General features: G+C 42.4%; 1 protein-coding gene across 2 annotated transcripts in view; it reads left to right on the top strand.

Annotated features, from left to right (window-relative positions):
* The window catches only part of LOC126998911 (enolase-phosphatase E1-like), a 51,243-nt gene extending 38,444 nt beyond the window's left edge, over positions 1-12,799 (top strand). The window contains exons 4-7 of one of the 2 annotated variants that reach the window (XM_050861152.1): positions 3,167-3,299; positions 4,084-4,207; positions 5,169-5,475; positions 10,846-12,799. In XM_050861152.1, coding sequence (XP_050717109.1) covers positions 3,167-3,299; positions 4,084-4,207; positions 5,169-5,455 — 544 coding nt within the window. In that variant the 3' untranslated portion in view covers positions 5,456-5,475; positions 10,846-12,799. Of the gene's footprint in view, positions 1-3,166; positions 3,300-4,083; positions 4,208-5,168; positions 5,816-10,845 lie in introns of those variants that run through there. The other variant, XM_050861151.1, reaches the window with a different exon arrangement.
* Positions 12,800-13,195: the final 396 nt, after the last annotated feature.

The raw sequence follows: 13,195 nt of genomic DNA, 5'->3' as shown, positions 1-13,195 counted from the left end.
CTCTCTCTCTCTCTCTCTCTCTCTCTCTCTCTCTCTCTCTCTCTCTCTCTCTCTCTCTCTCTCTCTCTCTCTCTCTCTCTCGACCGTCACCAGGTAGGGCAATATCACCGCAATACTAATTAGAAGACCAGGTGTACGCTTCACACCATGCTACTGTTTATGTTTTTAGTTCATCATTCCTTCGGTTATCTCAGTAATACTCAGTTATTTCACTTGATCTTTAAATGTACCTTTTTTTACGTTTACTTTTTGCCCTTTTCGTTATCAAGCGATGTAGTAATCAAGTATTTTGTCACTAATTCCCTGTACTTTATCCTTGCAGTTTTACGAATTTAGTCTTGCTTTTGTTGTTGTTGTTGTTGTTGTTGTTGTTGTTACCTCAGCCTACGTAATTGGAGGAGGTAATGTTTCCGGTACGGTTTCTTTGTCTGTTTGTCTGTCTGTTAGCAGGTTCACGCAAAAACGTCTGGCCCTGTTATCATGAAGTTCCGTGGAAAGTTGCAGTATGGGTGGACTGCTCAGTCTTGGCGGAGATTTGCAGTCTCTTGTTGTTGCTCTTGTTATTTTATCCTCCATGTTGTGTTTCGTGTTTTTGTCGAAAGGTCAGCTTGACTTTCGCCTCACCCGTAATTTGAGTATGCCAGAACTTCGTGCAAGCCAGTCAACTCACCCACCAACCCACTCATTCACCCACCTATCCAACCACTGTTCCTGCCTGACACACACACACACACACACACACACACACACACACACACACACACACACACACAGTCTCTCTCTCTCTCTCTCTCTCTCTCTCTCTCTCTCTCTCTCTCTCTCTCTCTCTCTCTCTCTCTCTCATTCACACCCTCTCTTCCTCCATCTTTTCAAATTCCAATCTACCTACTCATTCACCTCCAGTTCCCTCTCTTCCACTCATCCACCTAACAGCCTTTTTCTTTTTCCTCCACCGTCTGACTTCCCTCTCCTCTCCACTCAGTCACACTCACTTCAATCCTTTGCTTTCTGAAGTCCACTCCTTCCTTCCCCCTCACACACTTGACCTGTTTCCTCTGCCTCGCCTTACCCCCCTCCCTCCACATCCCTTCACTTGCTGTAACCCCCCCCCCAAAAAAAAAAAAAAATTCCTATATACCTGGCCGTAGTCTGTGTCTTTCTGTTGTTATCTTACCCCAGAATATACTCGCTACAGCTTCCTCTTTCTATATCTTTTTTCTCTCTTTGTCACTTGATTTTCCCCTCAGTAGCTTTTCCTCTCCCTCTTTCAGACTCCCTAGCTTTCTCTGTTGTATATTTCTTTCTATTTCCCCTCACTTCCAAGATATAGCCATCGAATTTTCCCTCTCATTTCCTCATTCACTGCATTCACTACTTCATGATTCCTCTCACACCTCCTTCCACTTTAATTCCTCCTACTCCTCTTCCACCTCCTCTTCCCCACTTCCTTAGCCTGTCCTTCAGTAGTATATTTCCCTTTACTCTCCCACACTCACAAGATGTACCCATTGTGTCACCCCAGTTCCCTCCACACCCACTCATTTTATACAATACTTCTTGGGTCCCTTCTCACTCCTCACTCCTATATATTCTTCTCATGATCTCTCCTCCTCCTCCTCCTCCTCCTGACCCTGTCCCCGTACCCTGCAAAGTTCCCCTCTGTGCGTGGCTGCCTTGGCCTTCTCCTGACGGGGCTATTGTTCGTCAAGGCCAGACTCGTAAGGGAGAAGAGCCGTGGTCAATTAGGTGGGCCCACGAAGCAGCAGGCGGACGGCGCGGGCTGGTGCTGTTGTTACTTCTGTTGTTGTTTGTTTGTTGGTGGTGGTGGGTAATGGTGGTGGTGGTGGTGGTGGTATGGTTGTTCTTGGTGGTGGTGGTGTTGCTATTAGTTGTGTTGCTGATTCTACTACTGCTATTACTACTACTTTTGTTACTACTACTACTATTACTACTACTACTACTTCTACATGGCCGTCAGTCTGTTCCTTTGTTGTGGTTATAAATCTTGTTGCTTTTGCTGTATTGATCTTGTTGTTGTTGTTGTTGCTGCTGCTGTTGTTCTGCCTTTTTTTCTTATCATTATTTTCCTCCTCCTCCTCCTCCTCCTCCTCCTCCTCTGGTCGTGGTTGCTGTGGTGGTGTTGCTGGTAATGGGGCTGGTAATGTGTGGAATGTTCGTGATATAAAGTCGTTGATGTTGATGGTGATGGTGGTGATGGTGGCAATAATGGCAGTGATGTTAGGGGTGGTTGTGCCATTACTGGTAGGCCTGGTTGTGGTTGTGGTTGTTGTCGTTGGTGGTGGTGGTGATTTTGTTGGTGTTGTTTTGAATGTTGCGCATCTGTGTTAATTTGGCGGTCATTTTATATCCCTAAGTGTAATGTCTGTGTCAGCGTGTGGTGCATTGTATGTGTGTGTGTTATACTGTTGTAGTGTGTAGCTGGCACGTGATAATGCAGGTGGCGGCGGGGCTGTGTGTGTGTGTGTGTGTGTGTGTGTGTGTGTGTGTGTGTGTGTTTGAGCGCGCGCTTTTGATGATTATTGGTGCGTATTGGCCTCATTATTATTGCTATTGTCGTTGGTGGTGGTGTAGGGCTATTGGTGGTGTGGTGAATGTTGTTTTGTTGTTGTTAGTATTACTGTTGTTGTTGTTGTTGTTGTTGTTGTTGTAGTAGTAGTAGTAGTAGTAGTAGTAGTAGTAGTAGTAACAGCAGCAGCAGCAACAGTATTATAATGTTATTGTTATAGTTTGTACGTCACCACCAGAATTAAACTTTGCCGTTTTCATCTAGTAGTATCATTGCTATTTTTATCATCATTTCTGCTGTTATGATCATTATTATTATTATTATTATTATTATTATTATTATTATTATTATTATGACTAATGTTATTGTTATTGTTATTATAGCTATTTATAGTATAATTTACTGTCGTGTCGTTTTTATATGATAGTCATTCCTCTTCTCCTCCTTCTCCTCTCCCTCCTCCTCTCTGGTATATATTCATAGCATTGATCGTCACTTCAGTATTCTCTAATCTGTTCTGCAGGTCACTGGAGTGCCTGACGAATACATTAAATCACTAAAGCAGGCAGCCTCGCCATAAGCCAGCAGACCTTATGGTGCCCACTAATCCATGCTTCCATGTGTCTTTGTCCTCCCTAGCGTGTACGACGACGTGCTCCCCGCCCTGGAGAAGTGGCGCGCCCTTGGGAAGCGCATTTACATCTACTCCTCCGGCAGCGTCGCCGCTCAGAAACTGCTCTTCGCCCACTCCTGTCACGGCGACCTGCTACATGTAGGTATAGTACTCTCTCTCTCTCTCTCTCTCTCTCTCTCTCTCTCTCTCTCTCTCTCTCTCTCTCTCTCTCTCTCTCTCTCTCTCTCTCTCTCTCTCTCTCTCTCTCTCTCTCTCTCTCTCACACACACACACACACACACACACACACAGCGATGTCCCTGAGGTGACATCGCTTCTCATTTTTCCATGTGTAGACAAACAACACACACACACACACACACACACACACACACACACACACACACACACACACACACACACACACACACATTAAAAACATAAAATTCTTCAACTATATACATTATATAAAACATGCTAGGTTTCTTTTATTTTTCCTTTCCCTAAAAAAATTACCCCAACAATCTGAAAGTATTACCATCTTGCTTCGCGGCGAGTAACCAGCCAGCCCAGTGCGACAAGTGTGTGATCGTATTACCACCACCACTGCCTCCTCCTCCTCCTCCTTGCACCCTCTCGCTCTGTGTATATATCCAAGGCCTTGATATTTCCCCCTCCCACCCACCCATTCACTTGCCTGTGTATATTTCCTCCACCCAACCACCCCGCCCACCCGCCCACTTGCCTCGCCTCCTTCACCACCACCACCACCATCTCCTCCACCTGGTCAGTACGCATTTTAAATTTTGTCCAATTCTCATACTATATTTCTGTCACTCTATATTTGAATCTCTATACTTCGTCCAATTCTTACTCTGCTTGTTTTCCCTCCCCATCCACACACTCGCCTCACCCTCCACCACTACCGCCACCACCTGTCCAGTTCTTCAGCGGCCACTTTGACACAGCCGTGGGATCCAAGGTGGAGGCCCAGAGCTACAGGTCCATCCTTTCCCAGCTCGACTGTGCCCCCGGCGAGGTCCTCTTCCTCACCGATGTGGATAAAGGTGAGCTGTCATGCAGGGAGTGAGGGAGTGAGGGGAGCGTGAATGAAGACGTGTGTGGGTGAGGGTGGGGGTGTATACGTGTGTGTGTGTGTGTGTGTGTGTGTGTGTGTTTAGGCCTCTTTATTGATTCCATATTTTTTTTTGTACATATACTTAAGATGTCATTGAAAGATTGTTTTTTTTTTATATGTTGCAGCTGTTGTTTTATTGTTATTTATTATTATTATTAGTATTATTATTAGTAGTAGTAGTAATAGTAGTAGTAGTAGTAGTGGTGGTGGTGGTGGTGGTGGTAGTTTCCATCGCCATCATTATCAATATTCATTCATTTACTTACACTACCGTTTAGTCATTGTCAATAATATTTTTTCCTTGTAAATCATTAAATTGTGATACTGTAAGCCTTTCATTTCTATCTTAATTAATGTATGATGGAGAAACGTCATTCGCAACCTTGCATTAACACGCATGTAAACGTTTGCCTCGTGGAACCGTCGCCCTGTGAACAAACAAGCGTCTGTTTGATCACCAGCACGTCTTGTGGCTCCCGTATTTGAACAACCACTACGTCACCGCCTATAATTATGACACACTGTCTGTCTCTGCTTTCGCTATTTCTCAGTCGCTGTTCGCTTTTCTTTCTCTGACCAGTTAGCTTCTTCAGGTTCCGCCTATCTCTTATTATCAGATTTTGAGTAGTTTTTTTTAGGGTAAAAGAAACAGGCCATGAGCAAAAGAAAACTAAAATAAAAGTAACGGCAAGGATACACAAGGATATAAAGACTTCAATAGGCCAGATTCTACAAAATAGGATAGATGCCAGAGAAGAATAATAGAAGTCTTCATACATTCCTCTTGAAAGAACTTAAGTCGTAGAAAGGATGAAACAGAGAAGAAAGAAGTTATCCGAATTTGATGGCCATGTCCTCCTGCTTATCGGCCCATTTGTTATCTTCGTCAGAGGCCTACGCTGCTGCCGAGGCTGGGATGCATGTGATACTCTCCGTGAGGGAAGGCACGATGCCCCTGCCCAAAGCCTGCCTCGACGTCTTCAGTACCATCACGTCTTTCGCCGAGCTGTTCCAGGAAGACTCGGACTCCCCGCCATCCCCGAAGAGGGCGAGAGTAGAGGCAGCAGAGGAGGGGAAGGAGGGAGAGGCAGACACACTGGACGAGGCGGAGGAGAGGAAAGTTAAGGAGGTTGATTCTAGGAAAGGGAAACGCGAGGAAAAGACAGCCAAAAAATGAGGATAATTTCTGAGAGGAAGGTAATGAGCGGTAAATGGGGATAAATGTAACGAGAGAGAGAGAGAGAGAGAGAGAGAGAGAGAGAGAGAGAGAGAGAGAGGCAGATTCATGGAAAATAGACATGTTTTATTCAAACTCGTGAATAACTAAAGCTGAAGTCGCCACGATATCTCGATTTTCCAAAAAAAATGCTTGCAAAGAAAGACAACAACAGTAATAGAAATAACAAAAAGAGCAACAGAACCAACACAATAAGAATAGGCAAATCGACAAGCCAGCCTGTCAGTCACACACACACACACACACACACACACACACACACACACACACACACACACACACACATACACACACACACAATACGTAACAGGAAACGCGTATCGAAAAGCAAACAATCAATACATACATAAAATAAGTTGACAGACAGATCAATAAAAATCGCAAAGTAAAATATTCAACATCACTCTAGCAACACCATTACCAACCACCACCAACAACAACAAGAACAACAACGGTAACAATAACAGTAACAACAAATACAGCAACAAAGCCAAACAACATACAAACAAATAGACCACATCAATAATTCCTTCCATCCACCACCAACCACCACCGCCACTACTGTCATTACCATCACCTCCACTACCACAACCATCATCATCACCACCTCCACTACCACAATCACTATCACCAACATCCTCGATCTCAGCCAGCTTTTACTCACTCTCAGGACGTTGATCTCCCCTCCTGTGTGGATGGGTGGGAGTTGTGGGAGGGGGAGGGGGGGGAGCGGGCGCGGCCTTTCTCACGGGCCTCGGCTGGGGTGGCCGCAGTGGGTCACGAACAGCTGCAATAACATTATCTGCCCTCCCCAAAACCAAGGAACCCACTGCGCTCTCTCTCTCTCTCTCTCTCTCTCTCTCTCTCTCTCTCTCTCTCTCTCTCTCTCTCTCTTTCTCACATACCCCATCCCAACCCACCCGTCTTGCATCTTCCTTACCTTCCTCCTTTCCTTTCCCCTTCACCTTCCTCACCTCTCCATCTCTACCTGTTGTGCTGTGCCGTCCCATGCCCTGATCGTTGCCGCTTTTCAGTGGCGTGGCGCTGCCCTGCTGCTAAATATTGTACACTCATTGACCGCTTCTTCCTCCTCTTCCTGTGCATTTACATCAGGAGTCGGTCGGCCACGGTGCTGTTCAAGAAAGGCAGGTCGCATCAACACACACACACACACACACACACACACACACACACACCTTTCTTTTCTACTGTTGTTTACTTAGCTTACTTTTTTTTCTCTCGGTTTTCTCTCTGCTGCTTGTTCTTGTTTGTGTTCGTCGACATCTTTTTCGTCTTCTTTTCTTCGTCTTCTTCGCCGTCTTCTTCTCCCCCTTTTTCTTCTTCTTCTTCTTCTCCTTCTTCCTTATCTTCATCTTGATTCCTAAATACTCAACGATTCTGTAGTTACTCACTTTGTATCAGTTATCGTTGACCAGTGAAGATGTGAAGTAGTAATAGCAGTATAGGCGATCTGCGTGCCATAAAGCTACGTAACGAATACTAACATCGGCCTGGTCAGAGATGTTTTAGTAGGGAGACACGAACATCATCAGTTTAGTAGAGCACAGCGTGAATGCTAAGCTGTGAAAGTATTATAGAAGCGATAGCAGTATATGGTTGAGCGTGGTTTTGGTGGGTAGTCTTTTTAAACACTACCGAGTACCGACTCTCACATTAATAATTTCTAAAGGCCAAAAGGGAAGTAAAATGCGTTCTCGTGAGTGTATTTTTGAGTTTATGGTATAGAAGCTTGTCAAACTTCCACCAGGGTCAAACAACTACCTCTGGAAAGGCCCACAACTCCTACGAAAGCCATGTCAAATGTGTGTGCTTGCATGGGCGACGAAATGTTTAATAATATAACCCAGTTTGACTCTTTGCTTCTCCCCTTGCTCATCATTATTATTATTATTATTATCATTATTCCTGCGTCTGTGCTCGGAAAGGTTCCTGAGCTTAATTGACGTGGCCCCTGTGGTGTTAATAGAGGCGGAGAAAAGTGTGTCAGGCTGGGCTGAAAGACGGAGGGAAGGAGGGACGCAACGCGGTAAAGTTCACGCTGAAGGTCACCCACGAATGTTGTGAAAAAGAGTCTTCGAACATTCGTCTCTCAATGGTGGAGCTTCAATACCTATGCGCTCGCTCTCTCTCTCTCTCTCTCTCTCTCTCTCTCTCTCTCTCTCTCTCTCTCTCTCTCATGTTTTATTCACTTTTACTGTCATATTTCCCCTCTTTCCACCCTTAGTCTATCTAGATAGCTAGCTATTTATCTATATTTATTTATCTACTAATTTATCAGTCTAACTATTTATCTATCCATCCATCTTTCTATCTATTGATCTATCGAGATCCAGCATACACGACGATAGCACTGCGATTGTCAAGGAGACCATACACCTGTTTGTCCAGTGTGTGTGTGTGTGTGTGTGTGTGTGTGTGTGTGTGTGTGTGTGTGTGTGTGTGTGTGTGTGTTGCAGGGTATCCACTTTCTCGTCTTTCCTGCATCGCAACCTTCAGTTTCCCGTGGCATCACCTGTTCAAATGTTCCTTTTGGGTGTTTAAGATTGTTTGGAGGAGAGAGAGAGAGAGAGAGAGAGAGAGAGAGAGAGAGAGAGAGAGAGAGAGTAAAATAAAGCTAACACAAATTTCTGATAACCCTATCTGTGAAAGTTCATTAAAAAAAAATAATCGTAAACCAGACACTCGTTTATCATATCTCCCGTGTTACTTTTAGAAAACTGTAGGACATACTGCTCAGGGTGTTGGAGTTCCTGGATGTAAAGGCTTCAGATCAAAATAATTTAACTGCTATTCGAGCGCAAGGTTATAGTCTCATCAACAATGCTTTTCATGTTGTTATGAATGGTCATGTTCCTGTAGTTATCGTAAGACACATGGTTTAGTTACATAGCTTTACACAGATGTTCAAGTCACAAAGGTCCTATGGTCCAGAGTAGGTGATCTGTCCATAAATAAGTCTAACGATATCAAAGTTCCACAGAGACCTATCGTATCCTTAGCTGGAGGAAGTGGCGGCCATTTTTTTTTTCTTTAGTGTGTGAATCAATCGTGTTGTACTGAAGCACTGAAGGAAAGACCTTTTTTTTATTTTTTATTCTTGGTGAAAAAAAATAGGTGCAGACTGAATTTATTTGTTTATACTCAAGTTTAGCGTCATTATTTCTCGTTCGTGATGTCATCGATTATAAACAGTTTTTTCTCGTTTGTCTCTGAAATGACTTTTCTAGTGTGTGTGTGTGTGTGTGTGTGTGTGTGTGTGTGTGTGTGTGTGTGTGTATATATATATATATATATATATATATATATATATATATATATATATATATATATATATATATATATATATATATATATATATATATATATATATATATATATATATATATATATATATATATATATATATATATATATATATATATATATATATATATATATATATATATATATATATATATATATATATATATATATATATATATATATATATATATATATATATATATATATATATATATATATATATATATATATATATATATATATATATATATATATATATATATATATATATATATATATATATATATATGTATATAGCTATATATATATATATATATATATATATATATATATATATATATATATATATATATATATATATATATATATACATTCATAATAGAAAATACTTTTTTTAAATTATTGAAAGTTGACAGATTAGACTCATTTATCATATCACTCGTGGTATCAGTATAAAAGGCGTGTTAGGTATTATTCTGCCTCACCCCCACGGAAGAGCGGCTCTCAGAATGCAAGGCTGCAAACCACAATGATCAGTCCTCTTCACATGTAAAAGCTAAGCTGAAATCTGCGATGAACTTTTATTAATTAAATATTCGGGAGTGTGTAGGCTATGTTCCAATCTTTTCAGGCTCTCCGATGAGCAAGATTGTCAGCATTATGCAAATATACACTGTACTAATGTATAATATAAGACTCGGGAGTGTGTTCGTATTACAGCAAGACTCGGGATCTTCAGACGGGAAGGTTATCACTAAACTTGGTCCGTCTCTCCGGCGAGTAAGATTCTCTCAGGGATATGTAAATACAGTGTGCAAGTGTATGAAAGTATACAAAGGACGAATCGACAGTGTGCTCTTTACCAAAGCAAGACTTTATTATAAGATTCAAGGCGAGAACAAGTCAGGCGAGGGAAAGGGGGAGGGTAGGGGCACCACCACAGTCATACATTGTACCCGCTGGCCCTCCCGCTTCCTCCCATTTGACTAAATTTGCATTGTCCTCTACCTCTTACTTTCTCTTGCTTTACTTTCCACCCTTTCCTCAATCCCTCCTGAACCTACCCCTCGCTTCAACTGATTTTGCATAGTCCTGTACCTACCTCTTTTTTTTTCCCTCCACTCCTTTCGCAATCCATTCTGACTGGTGGGCACCGCAAACCGAAAAGTTAGCTTAGCTAACTGGTAATCCATTAACTAAAAAGTTAGCTTCGCTTACGCTAAACCGCTAACCTGTTAAAGAAATTAGTGGAAGCTAACGCTAACCACTAACTACTAACTTTTTTGTATGGATATAGCTTCGGCTTAGTATTTTGCCTCAAAACACTTAAAAACAGACCTAGTGACCTGGAATTTCAATATGCTGTAGCTTAGACATAGACCATCCATAATATATAGTTTCCCAATTACCCTGCTTTAACCCTATACGTTCCGACCCCTTGAGATTTTTTTCGTCCTTTAGTAGCCAGTATATGTTTTTTTTTTTCTGACAAACAATAACTACTCGTGAACACTAAGGCCTGAACCTATAAATTAAGGCGTAATTTACCCAAAAGTGGAAACCCTGGAATTATTGCGCCATGTGGCTCACTCTGGTGCTGTGTCTGCCCACAACGGACAAGAACAACCCTGTATGATATTTTTAGTGGACTTAAAGTTAGCGGAGGAGGAAGTACATTTAGCGGAAGCTAATTGGTCCGCTAACTGTTTCCAACGTTAGCTAAAACGCTAATCAGCTAACGAAAAAGTTAGCTTCGCTAATTAGCGGTTAGCGGATTAACGGGACCGTGCCCACCGCTGCATTCTGAATACCAACACAGCTTTCCCTCTCTTCACATTTCCCGTTTCAAACCTGTGACATCCCACCTTATAGTCTTTTCTGTCTTGACCCGTGATCACTATTTCATACCTGACAAAGCACCATATGTGTATGAAGTTACTGCCTCGGGCCAGAACATATTACTACAATATGCAACTACCCTCCCCGCCCCCCTCCTCGCCCCACAGCCCCCAGGAGCCAGCACAATGCAGTGAATGCACACCACGTTTCTGACAGTCATCACGGGCGCGCCAGGCTCCTCGCTGACACCTGATGATGTGTCTGCCGCAGCTGGCTGTTCGCGGCGCCCGCCACTCCATTCTCAAGTGGTGTCACTTCGCCCATCCTCGCCGCCTAGGTATGTTACTGTGTTATGCCCGCCGCTTCTCATCGTGTGCCTTGAAGTTTTCACTTCCGCCGCCGCCGTCGCCTCACCTGCTTTCGTTCCCTGACGTGAGACGGAAAGAGAAGTCTTCTTGGGAGTTTTATCAAGTTATTATTATTATTATTATTATTATTATTATTATTATTATTATTATTATATAGTAGCAGTAGTAGTAGTAGTAGTAGTAGTATCATCATTATTATGAACATCATGATAATCGTCGTATTCATTATTATTATCATCACCAACATCATTCGTGTTGATTTTAATGTGCTCCGTCCGCGCGCCATATATCTATGTATTTACTATTGGGGGGTGCGGGGAATTGTAATAATAAAAACAGGCGTTGCGAGGTACTACCAAGAGAACAATTGAGGTGTTTTCTCCCACACCTGTGAGGCAGTGCATGTGTATGGCCCTTATCGCCCAGCAGGGCCACCACGTCTCCGGCGCAGTCACTATCCCGGATACAGAGTGACGGGCGCGGTGCCGGGGCCCCACAAACCACCGCGTCACCCTCGATACTCGCTCCACCCGCGGCCTGGCCAACCAAAGAGGATGCACCAACACGGAAGTCAGGCTTTCTTCTTAATTAGATTAAGGTGTGATTATAGATTTGCATGTTCATTCCTCTCTTTTGTTTTACTTTAGGAGCAGCGAGTAGCGGGCTTTTTTTTTATTATTGTTTTCTTTTTTGTGTGTGCCCTTGAGCTGCCTCCTTTGTTGTAAAAAAAAAAAAAAAGATCAGTAAAAAAAAATCCTTATTAAAAAATGGCAAGTATAATAAAAGAAACCTTGTACCTTGTATTTTATATATTCACAATAATTATACTTATTTTCGGCGGATATGAATGGACAAGGAATTGCATCTGAATTAATGACCAGTTAATGCCGATCCATCAGGCACACTACCGCCTTAATATTACAGGTAATGAGAAGCGCCTTTTTCTGATACAAATTACGTACGAATAATTCAAAACTGACTGGCATCTCTCTCTCTCTCTCTCTCTCTCTCTCTCTCTCTCTCTCTCTCTCTCTCTCTCATCGTTCTGGTTGAATCCCTCAACTTTCAGTCTCAATCCTTCAGTGTTGCCAGAACCTACTTTTCCTCGTCTTTTCCTCCGCGGCACCTCATCATCATCATCCCCACCCTTCTCCTCCTCCTGCCTCTCCCCCCTCCGGAGAGTACTCAAGGCCACAAGAGACCGTCGTCCTTTTAAACACACTAACTCATTCATAATAAATATTTGCCAGATAGCATTCAGAATTAATTCCCACGTCAAGATTTCGTAAAGTAAAAATATAACTGCATTAATATTTATATTTTTTGTTGGATACCTTTGTCAAGGATGATATATTTTCATGTATTTATTAAATGTAAATTTGCAATCGCGTTAATCAGTAGTTTATATTTAATAGTATATGATTTTATCATCTATAATATTGACCAAATGTTGGATGAAGAGGGAAAACTGCGCTCGCGCGTGTGTGTATATGTGTTTTTATTGTTATTAGTGATATTGGTAAGGTTATCAGTAGGAGTTTTGGGTCTCCTCAATACATTATAACTTTACGCATCCCTGCCTCGCTAACGTTCACTTCCCTACCCCTCCCGTTTACAAAGAGCGAATGTGTCGGTGGTGGCTGAGTGTGCGCCAGCATGCATGCCAGCCTCGGAGCAGCGCCTCCACAGTCCACACACTCACCCGGCACAGCGGGGCTAGCGACGGCAGCACACGCCCGCCCACTCCCGCCCCATTCATACCCAAGGGAACGAAGAGAGAGAGAGAGAGAGAGAGAGAGAGAGAGAGAGAGAGAGAGAGAGAGATGTCAGTTTGGCATTTAATTATTTATTTTTCATATTGCAGGTGGCACTCGTGAATTTAGATACCTTCACCAAAGAAAAAAATAATACGCGGATATATTTAGTGCATATATGCATATAATCATTAATATAATGTGCATATAATCGTTTTATATATATATATATATATATATATATATATATATATATATATATATATATATATATATATATATATATATATATATATATAGGGTAGGCGGTGGCCGAAGTGATAGCGTACTGGACCCACATTCGCCGCGTGATGGACGACGCGGGTTCGAATCCTCACGCTACCACTCGGATTTTT

The sequence above is a fragment of the Eriocheir sinensis genome, chromosome 15, assembly GCF_024679095.1.
Source record: "Eriocheir sinensis breed Jianghai 21 chromosome 15, ASM2467909v1, whole genome shotgun sequence".
Classification (NCBI taxonomy): domain Eukaryota; kingdom Metazoa; phylum Arthropoda; class Malacostraca; order Decapoda; family Varunidae; genus Eriocheir; species Eriocheir sinensis.
The sequence above is the reverse complement of the archived record's forward strand: the minus strand, read 5'-3'. Positions and strand labels throughout refer to the sequence as shown.